The sequence below is a fragment of the Pelodiscus sinensis genome, chromosome 19, assembly GCF_049634645.1.
Source record: "Pelodiscus sinensis isolate JC-2024 chromosome 19, ASM4963464v1, whole genome shotgun sequence".
Classification (NCBI taxonomy): domain Eukaryota; kingdom Metazoa; phylum Chordata; order Testudines; family Trionychidae; genus Pelodiscus; species Pelodiscus sinensis.
The window spans coordinates 23,346,887-23,359,067 of NC_134729.1; the positions used below are offsets into that span (position 1 = coordinate 23,346,887).

General features: G+C 46.2%; 1 protein-coding gene across 2 annotated transcripts in view; it reads left to right on the forward strand.

Moving 5' to 3' along the window:
* The window catches only part of KDM4B (lysine demethylase 4B), a 194,272-nt gene that overhangs the window by 105,341 nt on the left and 76,750 nt on the right, over positions 1–12,181 (forward strand). For both annotated transcript variants that reach the window (XM_075903063.1, XM_075903064.1), the window contains exon 8: positions 511–648. In XM_075903063.1, the coding sequence (XP_075759178.1) occupies positions 511–648 (138 nt within the window). The remainder of the gene's footprint in view (positions 1–510; positions 649–12,181) is intronic.

The window sequence follows — 12,181 nt, forward strand, 5'->3', positions numbered from 1 at the left end:
ATGGTGATGTTTAAATTATGGTTTAAAGAGACAAGGATTCAGATCTTCCTAACAGCTATTATATATTTACCATTTTACCATGCTTTTATGTGGAGTATTTTAATCTCTGTAAAAACAGTACATTGGGGTTGGTTCTACCTTTTATCCAAGAGTCTGCTCCTCCAAACCCCAAGATTAACTATTTATAAGCGTGAATGATGACATCATGCGTAGGAAGCTAGTTAATGTGTCAAGGCTCTTTGCAAAATTCCTTTCTTCTTCCTGTTGAAGATATAGGTCTTGGCAGACTAATGGAGCACCACCTGCCCTTTCAGTTCTTTCTGTTCTCTATGTTTAGTCTGAAGTTGTGTTTTGTTGGACAAACAGATACCCCATAGGAGCTGTATTGAAACAAGTTGACTTTTCACAGCTTTCCTTAAGCTTATAACCCTGTTCTCAAGCCTTAGGGTCATCACAGTATCCCCCAAGAAATCAGTTTTATCTGTTTCTCCTTCATTTTTTTTTTCTCAGATCACCCAAGAGGCTGGAGAGTTTATGATCACGTTTCCTTATGGCTATCATGCTGGATTCAATCATGGCTTCAACTGTGCTGAGTCCACCAACTTTGCCACACTGCGGTGGATTGACTATGGCAAGATGGCTACGCAAGTAAGCGTCTTTGGATCAGTGTGTTCTTGCTGCCTTTGATTTAAATGCAGATGAATGCGGAAGTGCCTATTAAAATATATGGAAGAATGAAAATATCATGTAGCTGGGAACATCTACTTTCCACATGCCTAGTTCTTGTTGTTGCCCCGATTGTCCTCTGCTATAGTTGAATACTCCAGTAGTTAGCAAGGGGAAGAGAAGACTCCCAAGATAGTGGGGAGGAGGAGAGAGAATTTTAATTGATCCCAAAGTCCTAGTAATGATCTTGAATGCAAGATGTGCACGTGGAGAAAGGGTGGTTTGGTATATAGGTATTTAGCGGAGGTTGATAAGACCTGTTTTAAAGGTTTATTAGTTTTCTTCAGCATAATAGGCTATTCTGAGAGAGTATGTTTGTGTCTGCTATATTCTAATGCTGTGTGCCCAAATGCAAGATTAAAAAAAAAGGGGAAAGTTTATTGTAGGCTTAACAAAAATGGATGTGTCCTTCTAAAAAGAACTCCATTTCTATAAAGTGTGCAGCTTCATAAAAACAATCAATGTCCTCAGGTAACTTACTACCAGCATATCTTTCAGCAGAAGTGTATTTTGGCCATAGAAGGAGCCAGCTGAACACTAATGTTCATAATGATCAAAGTAATATTTTTTTTTTCAAAGATTGGGACCCTGAAATGTGTATGACTTGTTTGTAGGGATGCAGAATCTCGGTTAATCAGTTAAACATTAGGTTAACCCAACATTTAACTGGTTAACCAATTAGGTGAGATTCCGGGCATGGAACCACTCCAGCCCAGCTGGAGCAGCCCCTGTCTACAGCAGACCTGGCTCCCTGGTAACAGAGGCTGTTCCGGATGCTGGTGCAGCCCCTGCCTGTGGGGCTCCCAGGCCCACCGCAGGCAGGTGCTACTCCACACATCAGTTCCTTTCTGCAGTGGACCCCCTGCAGAGCTTGAGCAGCCCTCTGCCTGTGGCAGGTAGGGAGCAGCTCCTGCACCCATCAGTTTCCGGTTAACAGGAAGAGGTAAGCATGACTCCTTAAGGGTGATGTTTACCAGTTAAACGGTTAACCTTTCATATCCCTAGTTATAGTGAAGGCCCAGTTTTGTCCAGAAAAAGTCATAATGTCCATTGTTCCTTAAGAAATGACTTGTGTTTTGTGTTTAAGAAGGGGTACATGGTTAGTCATAGAAGTCCCCCCCCCCCCATTTTCATCTGCCTGGAGCATTAGTGTTTTTGACAGATCTCTCCCTTCTCATCTTCAAGCTATAGTTCCTTCAGCCCTTTTTCTTTCAACCAGGTCAGGACATCCTAGACTCGAATCTATCCAGAATTAATCAGTGCTGCTTCTTAATCACCATGAGCGTCTGCTTCTTGAGCCATGGGAGGCACTACCTTCTCTCTAGAGCAGGGGTCAGCAACCTGTGGCTCTCCAGCCAAATATGGCTCTCTTGCTGCTCGAGCTCAGCCCCTCTTAGCTCCCTACGCTGGCACTCCAGCCTGGTGGCCCCCTGCAGGATTGAAGTGTCATTGCCGGCTTCCTGAGTCTCCCTGCTGGATCTAGCTGGCAGGAAAGAAGCAGATGCAAAAATGGCTCCGCACTCTACCACTTCCCTTCCCCCGATTGGGGGAACAGCTGCGCAGAGACGCGCTTCCTGGGGGCTTTCCCCTTTGCTCTCATTGGCCAGATTCTGGCCAGTGGGAGCCATGGAAAGCCATGCCTGGGACACCAGCAATACGAAAGCAAGTGAGTGGCCCCGCATCCCTAGCTCCCTCATTCACCACCCTGCCAAGACACACACACATACCCTCCACCGAGACCCTACACCCTTTTCCCTAGCCAGGCACCTAACCCCACCCTGCTCCTGTACCTCCTTTGCTCCTGCATGTCCCCCTGGCCAAGCACCCCCAGCCTGCTCCTCTACCCTCCTTTGCTCCTGTCCCTTCCACCTGACCTTCTCCTGCACCCCAGATCCTGCACCCCCATCCCTTCCTGCTCACTGGCAGCCTTGTCCTACACACTTAACCCCTCAGCCCTAACCCCAGAGCCTACACGGCCCCACAAAATCCACTAACCCTGGAACCCCAGAAGAGTTAATCTGGCCTCAGGACTTTAACCTCAGTCCTTTCTGCCCCTCCCCACAACATGGGGCTGGAGCACCAGGGTTAGTGAAGTGTTTCAGTTGGGGGCCACATCAGTGAGGGTTGGGGTTTTTTGGAGGGTTTGTTTTTGCTTCTTCCCAACCCAAAAAAGGTTCCCTGCCACTGCCATAAAGAGAGACAATGTTGAAACCTTTTGTGTTGGACATAATAGTTTACTTTATCTATAAATGAAGTCTGTCCAGCAAGCCCTGAATTGGGGCCCAGTCCCGAATTGGGGCCCAGCCCCCATCTGGCCATAGTGTCATAACACTCCTGCACCCCCCCCCCCCACAACCTCTCCCACACACCCTATCATACATTTGAACCCCCTGCCCTGAGCCCCTCCTACACTCCAATCCAGACTCCTGCATCCCCACGTCTTCCGCCCCCTACCATAAGACTGACAGAAGACAGCCTGAATGCCTGCATGAAGCTAAATGCAGGACAATGTAGCACTTTAAAGACTAACAAGATGGTTTATTAGATGATGAGCTTTCGTGGGCCAGACCCACTTCCTCAGATCAAATAGTGGAAGAAAGTAGTCACAACCATATATACCAAAGGATACAATTAAAAAAATGAACAAATATGAAAAGGACAAATCACATTGCAGAACAGGAGGGGGATGGGGGGGGGAAGGAAGGAAGGTAAGTGTATCCTTTGGTATATATGGTTGTGACTACTTTCTTCCACTATTTGATCTGAGGAAGTGGGTCTGGCCCACGAAAGCTCATCATCTAATAAACCATCTTGTTAGTCTTTAAAGTGCTACATTGTCCTGCATTTTGCTTCAACTACCCCAGACTAACACGGCTACATTTCTATCACTATTCTGCATGAAGCTGGATTTGACCAGTTATGATGTGAACTTCAAAGGAACGTGTGAAAAGATGCAGCAGCCAGAAGTCCCATTAAATGGTCTGAGTACAATGTTTCATTTATGCTGCTATTAATCATTATCAATTATCAATAATATTAAGTTGTATATTTTCAGTAATGCAAATGGGCATTCTTATACAGCTCTTTGTTGACCACTTGTTTTGAATTTTGATGTAGTTTGGCTCTTGGGTTTGAAAAGGTTGCTGACACCTGCTCTAGCCACTACATATGATGTCTCTCCATTACTCCCATATAGGGATGTAAGTAACTACTCGAGTAGTTGACTACCTGATAAGTTTAAGCTTATCTGGTAGTCAAGTCACTACTCGACTGCTCGTTCTCTCCCCCCACCCCTTGCTGCTTGTGTATCAGCTCTGTTTTTTAAATATAGTAGGAGCCAGGCAGCTCTTACTACATGTAAAAAACAGAGCTGCAGCAGTCTGGGACTCCATGTGAGCCAGGACTACTGAATCCCAGCTCGCGCCGGTCCCGGACCTGCCCTCACTGCAGCTCTGCATTTTAAATGTAGTAGGAGACGGGCTGCCAGCGCTCCCAGTCCATTTAAACTGTGGAGCCGCAGTTTATCGACTAAGCGTGTGCTCGATACAAATTGTATCGGGTGCATGATTAGTCAGTTACCTGCTTCTTAACATTCTTATTCCCATACCAGGTTGTCAAGGAACTTGTGGAATCACAGGAATGATGATATATTTAAGAAGTGTTACTATTTATCTTCCCTATTTTTTTCTTTCAAGTTGTCATTCCTTATTGGATTTATATCGGGACTTCAAACTCAGGGCGCGTATATGGCCGGAGCATTTTCGCAATCTGGCCTAAGGAGGCGTGTCTGTCCCCCAAGCCCTGCCCCTTCCCATCATCTCTTTGCTCCGTCTCCCCATTGCACCCTGTCCCTTGAGGGATGTAACTCTGGTGATTACTAGGACTGCCTTTGGGAGTATGGGGGGCTTGACCTCTGCTGTTGCTCCACACCTGCCCCTACCCCTCAGTAATCCCCAAGGCTATGTCCTTCAGGGAACGGGATACTATGGGGGGAGGGAGGGCGTGAGGGCGGGACAGGATGATGTGGGGCTTGAGGCAGAAGCATGGGCACATTCCCTATTTCCCCTCGGGCCGCCACTGGGCCAGATTGCTAAAATGCTCTGGCCATAGATGGTCTATGGGCCGTGAATTTGAGACCCCTGATTTATACCATTTACCCAAATAGGAAGCAAAGCTGCTTGGAACTAATTTCATCCTAGAAGCACTTTTCTGTGCTCCATCTCCTTCCCCTCCCTGTTCAGTGTTCTGTGTATTTGCCTAAGTAGGCACAGACAGACTGGCTGTGACTATCAAATGCCATAATCTTCGGTGTCTGAGCAGCTCATCCTACAGAAAGAATGCCCATTCCTCTAGGCTACAGAAAGGTGAAACGCCTGTCTCGTTTATTTTTCCAGTAATTTGTAGCCTGTCGTCTCAGGGGATCTATTATTAGCCGACAAATTTGACATCTGAACTCTGTGCTTGTTCTAATATAAATTCCTCTTAACTTCACAAACATACATCTTAGCAGTTTTTTTTATTGACAGTTTGGAGGAGATGTGAGGCCACTTGATGGGAATTCCACTGAGTGCGGATATAGCTCAGGGCATGAAGAAAATTCATCAGCCAGTGCTGTCTTGTCACATTGTGATCACTGCCTGGTTTCCTCTGATCGGTTTGATTCTGCATTTAGATTTGTAGTGGGTGGTGATGAATAAGAGCCATAGATGTAGATACATTCATTCAAATTAGGGTGGGATTAGATATCAATGTAATATAATAAACATTAGAAAATATTAGTGAAGGGGAAAAGGGTTAATTATCATTCTTAAGAATAAGAACACTTTAGTTGTACATCTCGTTGTGTGTCATGTCTCCAGCAGTGGCCAAGCTTCGTCATTAGGAGTTTTAAGCCTTCAGACTATGCTTACCTGAGCAGTCAAATACTTGAGCAGTCGAATACTATGGGACAAAACTTATTTCTAACCTCCAGTTAGCTTTATGAACTGAAGCATGAATCCTAAACTCAGTTTTTGAAACACTACCATTAATTTTCCAAGCTATGATGATTCTAGATTCACAAAAATGTATGCCAAGTTATTGCTGAGCTTCCTATTTTGCTACCATATTGGCCATGTCATAAAACAATTAAGTATAGGTGCCAGCTGGCTATTGGTCTGGGAGGAATGTTAGAGAGAGTCTCTGGTAGCATTGCCTGTACAGTAGTTAGCTGCGTCATACACTTTTATTTTGTTTTTGTATCTTTTAGATGCAATTAAAGCTAAGCTATATTGAAATAATATCCAGCAAACCCCTCTTAGTGCAGGGTAAGACAACAGGCTATCTTAAAGCTACAGAAGCCATGACATGTATGGTAGTATTGATTGAGTCCACTTTAAACAGCTCCTTTTATGTCCCTGCACAGATTGAGTAGAGATTGGCCAGTAAGTCATGAACTCTTCTCTGGAAGAGTCAGTTAAAAAAAATTAAACTTACCGTCCTCATCGCTACGATGAAAACTTTGTCATAGACTCCAATCCCATGCTCTCTGTATAGATCATCATGGTGACAAGATAGCTGAAATAAGTATTTCATTTCAAATGCTACATTTGCCAAACTTCCTTAAAATTCTCAATATTAGACTAGCACCACTGCAGCTGTGGTTGGGAAGAGCGAATCTAGGTCACTAGTTGCATTTGTATCATTGTGTTGTCTAGACCAGTGTTTCTCAACCAGTGGTATGAGTACCCTTAGGAGTACTTGAGAGAAGTCTGGGGGGTATGTCAACACAACTGAAATTTGGAGAGAACTGAATTTTTGTTTTAAGTTTTACAGCGCTTTATTATTTTTGTACTTTTTACACCCAAAAACTTCATCGCCCGCCTGGCTGCAATTAAGTTGATTAAACAAATGTGTTGCAATGGTTTTTTAAAAAAAAAGCGTGTGTCTGAAAACTACAGGTACTGGGGGTACTTATAATTTTTTTAAAAGGAATACTTTATTTAAAAAAAAAAGAATTGAGAAACACTGGTCTAGGCCATCTTTGATCATTTAGGAGATGTACAATGGTAACAAAAGCCTGCTGCTTGCCAGTGCTTTTACTTACCATCAGTGTGTAGTGTAATGCTATGAAACTTAAAGAAAGAGCTTGTGGTAGATAGTTCTCCATGGAGTGTAAACGCCAAAGCCAGAGAATAATTGTTTGGTCAATCCTGACATTTAATCAAATGAGCTCTTAAACACAGAAACCTCCAGTTACTATGGGATTATGAAGATTTTCTGTAGTTCTCTGCTCTCCTCTTTCCCCACTCAAATAACTGAACCCTACATAGAATGTTTGTGTCCTGTTATATATCACATTTCTTTATTGAGGCTGTAGACCCATGGTCCCCAACACGGTGCCCGCGGGGGCATTTCTCGGCGCCCGCCAAGTGCTCAGGGCTGGCCTGGCCCCGGGCACGTGGCGCATGCGCGGTGCCGGAGCCGGCCCCGGGCGCATGGCGCACTGTGAGCGCCGGCCCCGGGGGCACCGCGGATTCATCCCCCGCGGCGCATCGGGGGGGGGGGGGGGGGGGGGAGAAAGCGCTAGCGCCGGCCCCGGGCGCGCGGCGCTTGGGGGAGAGAGCGCCAGCCCCGGGCGCGTGGCGCTTGGAGGAGGGGGGGGGGGAGAGCGCCAGCGCCGGCCCCGGGCGCGCGGCACTTGAGGGAGGGGGGGGGAGAGCGCCGGCCTCGGGCGCGCGGCGCTTGAGGGGAGAGCGCCGTCCCCGGAATGCGGCTATGGGGGGGCCCCGCCCCCCCGGGCGCCTGGCGGGCGAACGGCCACGCCCCCTGGCGCCCGGCAACCCCAAACGGTTGGGGACCACTGCTGTAGACTAAGTTGTATGCTATTTAAATCTGGGATCTGCAGAGTGAGGAAGGGTGAAATGATAGCCATAACTCTGAAATTCTGCTCTGGGATTAAAGGAGCAATAAGAAAAGCCTAAAACTACAAGGGGCCTTAAGTAAGTTTTGTATGCCTTTGACTAAAAAATAAATAAAAAGGCTAAGCAATTTTTTTTTTTTTTTTTGCAATTCTAAAAATAAAATTTGGGGCTGCTGCAACCTTGTATACCAATTTTACAGTCTGTAGCAAATGTTCCTGGAGTTATAAACCTCAGAAAACGGAGGATTATCATGGAAATTTTGACAAACCTTTAACTACAACAGGTACCATTGGGCACTGCTCTAATATTAAAAGCAATTTTGAGCTCAGCCATGTGTTCACAAACAAGTGACATTTGGGAAGTGCAGTTTTAGATGGAGCCTCCATTTTCACATTGTTAAGCGGCATAGCGTGAAATTACTGAACAAGTAGCATAGAGAGCTCTGAGCAAATCAGGAAAGGAGATTGGAGAATGGAAGGAGATGCCCAATTTATTTCCATTGCACCAGGTGATACTTCTCTGTTTGCAGGATTTCATTTAATAGTACCAGAATCATGAGGTGTATATGTTAGTCATTTGTTACCATGACAGGGGATTCTGGATAGGTATGAGCTCCGTTATGCTATATGGGCAAAAAGTTCATTGGCAAGCATCTCTCTTTTTTTTTTTTTAAGTTAAACAAGGATTTAAATAAATATGAGATGGTTGTGCTATTTGTAAACTCAGATTGCCTGTGCTTTCATTAAGAATGACAAATCCTGGACACTCAGGTTCTGGATAACTAGTATGGGTTTTTTTTAATGGGTTGACTAAAGCAGCTGTTAAATTTTGTTCATTTGTCAGACAAAGCTAGATTATATTTGCTTATAGAGGGTGATTTTTCCCTAAGTTACTATAATAGTTCATAAAGTGCTTAACGTGCTTAGAAATGACACGGTGGAAATACAGAATATTATTTCAATAAAGAACAGTCAAACTGCTAGGTGTTCATCTCTCCTCTTTCCAGGCTGCAACAAGCAGGGCTGACTCCTGTTTTACCACAACATAGGAAGTCAATAACAGGCCTTTCACAGCTAGCCAGATGGACAGTGTTTTGTTATGTTTTTTCTTTTTTTTTCATATGATCTGTCATTGGGGATCCAGTGCATAGATTTTGCTCTGCGTACAAGTGTGGGTGGAAGGAAAGACATTAATGACATACAATAAGAGGGTGCTCATATACTGCAGTGATGGGTGACCTTAGATGAAGAACCTACTAATTGCCTGTCACGTAGATAGAAAGTACTGCTATCTACAGGGGATCCTGTCTAGACTGCAAAAATGCATTATAACCAGAGCACAGTTTAATGATCAGCTTACTAGAAACTAGTTTTGGTGTGATTGTAGGACAAGCATGTATGTTAAAATCAACATTTCAGCAGTGGCTGAAAATTGCATAGGCAACTAATTCTAGATGAGCGTACCCAGTGCTTTTTTTGTGATGGTATTGCCTGGTATGCAGTACCAGCACATCCAGATGCAGTACCAGCACCTCCAGTCAGAGCTCAACAACTTTTCCCCTGGAGTACGGCACCTTTTTTTTTTTAACAACAAAAAAAGCACTGAGCGTACCTTACATCTGTGTAAACTTGTAGCTAGGGCTAGTTAACACTTTTTAAAATAAATTAAATTAGAGATTGGTCTGGTGGGCATTTAAGTTAATAGTTTGCTGCTACAGTATGAAATTTAAGAACCCAGTGGAAATTAAATGTTTTTGAGGTGAACATGGGAAATAGTCAAAATTACTAGAGGGATATGTAATTGTAACTGAACAGGAATATTTACTGTTTTAGATGTCAATCTGTCGCTAGTCACTGATAGTTCATTACCACATTAGCATCTTTATCCAATAAACCCTTGCCTTAACTAAGACTGTCAACTCAGATTTGTGTGTTGGTCCATATTAAATGTGTCTCTTGAGTCTTTGACACAGTAAGCAGATGCCAATGGTAGGAATGTAAAATCCTGTTTAATTGGTTAACTGGGTAAACATTATATTTAACCCGGTTAACTGATTGGCTGGAGCCCCCCCCCCCCCCCCCCCCCCCCCCCCCCCCCCGTTCCTTCCCTTGCCAGTCACAACTGGGCTGGAGTTATGGCAGTGGGGCTAGGCTGGGCCCACCACAGCTAGCTGGAGCAGCCTTGCCTGTGGTGGGCCTCAACGAGCTGGAGCAGCCCCTCCCATGGCAAGTAGGGAGCTGCTCCAGCCTCTACTGGTTAACGGGAACCAGTAAGCCTCACCCTTAATGGTTAGCCCTTCACATCCTCAACAGATGGTTCTTGGTAGATTGGATATAATGGACAGCCTGCTAAATTCTGTGGTTTTTTTCCTCTTTGATCAGAATATGTGCTCGGTCGACTTGACTTCAAGGAAGTAAACTGTCTAATAATTGTTTTCTGGCCTCTTTGCCATTAGTTTGTGACAAGTGAAACACCTTTCTGCCTCTAGGAGTATAAATCCTCAGGACCATTTTCTATCAAGGGAGGTTAGTTGGTGGCTGTCAGCCACTGACTTATTGGAATGATTTCTAGCATGTTTTGCTTTTAAAAGGTCCGGAAAGATGTCAAAATCCTGCCTCACAACATGCTGATGAAATCATGGGTGTAAAAGCCTTTGTTATTGTGTATATGTTTTCTTTGAATCTCTAATAGTATTTCAGAAGTTGTTGCTGTTCCCAGTTGCTTGCTAGAGCAGTGCAGGTGCGGTACTCTATATATAATCCTGCCGACCTGACCAGCCCTCGGTTCCTTCCTACAGTGACGGTTGTTGGAGCTGTGGTTCTCTTGCCTTGCAAGAGATCCATGTGTCCCTAGATTTCTCTCTGTGTATCTTAGTTTTCAGTTAGCCTGGGTGCACTAGAGGTTTCCCCTTCCTGCCATGTTCTTTTAGGGTGTGCCCAAGTCCAAAAGCTTCAAGACCTACAGTTCCTGTATGAAGCCTATGCCTATGGGCAATCCTTGTTACTCGTGTCTGTTTTCTGGGGGCGGCTGACTGCTCTTGGCTCCGCCCCTTCCGCTCAATGCCTTGCCCTGTTCAAGGGTGCAGAGGGACGGCCCTGGTGCCAGGTGCCTTGATGCGCAGTGCACCATTGGTTATGAAAACAGTGTGGAAGGCAGGCTTGGCTTGGTGTGGTAGCCCCAGTGAGGTCTTTCAGGGTAATGAAACCAACTCCAGTACCAACTTTTTGACCCCAGTGTCGTTATCTGAGGGACCTTCTGCGTCTTTGCCTTGAGGGCCCTGCGGTGTCACATTCACCTTGGGTACCGTGCCCCGTTTTGCTGGACTGACTGAGACTGGAGATGGTGGAGGTTGGCCCCTCTTCCACCTCTGACACCTTTGAGTTTACATAAGGCTTCCTAGAGATCACAGCACTGAAGTCCCCTGCCTCCCAGAACAGACCATTGCCCCGTCCCCGTAAGCTATCCAGGGGAAAGCCAGTTATGATGGGCCTGTGTGGCTTGGCCACTTTACCCTGTTGCTTGGAGTCCTGGCACTGCTCCTGTGAGTGCCGCTGGTTTGACTCACGGCATCAGTCCCATAGTCAGACCTAATGGAGCTGCTCCCGATCAAGGGCTACTCCTGACAGCCATTCCTGCTCTGGATCTGGGTCCTCAATGAGATCCCAGACCTCCTGGTACCAACGTCCATCATGGCACTCCATCCAGGGAGTGTGCCGTGCTGTGCTGCCTCAGTCTCAGCACCACTCCTCTCTGTGTCACTTCTCAACACAGCATAGTACTACCCCACAGTGCTGATCCTCACCTGCATGGTCCAGGCACTGGCCTGGATCCCAGTGCTGCTTGCAGTTCCGGCCCAGGTCGAGGTCATCTTCCTGAGAGAAGTCCAGGGTTTGCTGTCTGGCACCACAGAAGCACTATGCACTGGCACCAGGCAACACATCGCTGCTGACCAGCCAGCTCTTTCCCAATCGATGTCTCTGTCGTCTCCCTCTGGAGGGGGCATCTGCTGCTTTGGGTCGTTTGATGCCAGTGGCTCCTGAGTCCCCCAGAGACTCTAGCATTTTGCAGTGGGCTCCGCAATGGCAGTTTTAGACCCTGCGGGCCTTCTGTCAACACCAGGACTAGCTATCGCTGGGGTCCTCCACAGATTCTCTCTGAGTCCTGTGTCCCAGAGGCAATGGGGCAGTGGGGCAGTGGTCAGCTGTTGAGGTTGTCCGGAGGCAGTGACAATCCCCTCACCACCTTCCACAAAAGCTCTCACCCTCCGGCTCCTGAGCAGCCCCAGGCCAAATGAGACCATGGCAAGTGCATTGGTCATTGGACTGCTGCCTGTGGACTATAGGGCACTGCAAGATCTCCTCAGGAACATGGCCCTTGGCCTCAACCTCCAAGTAAAGGAGGTCAAGCAGGAGCAACCTATGGTGGGCATCTAGCCTCTGGACAGGGTAGAGCTCCTGATAATAAAAACTATCCAATTCACAGCCAAAACCATCTGTCAGACTCTTGCCTCTGTTTTTCCTGGGTGAAGGGAGAAGAGCACAAATATTTCATCC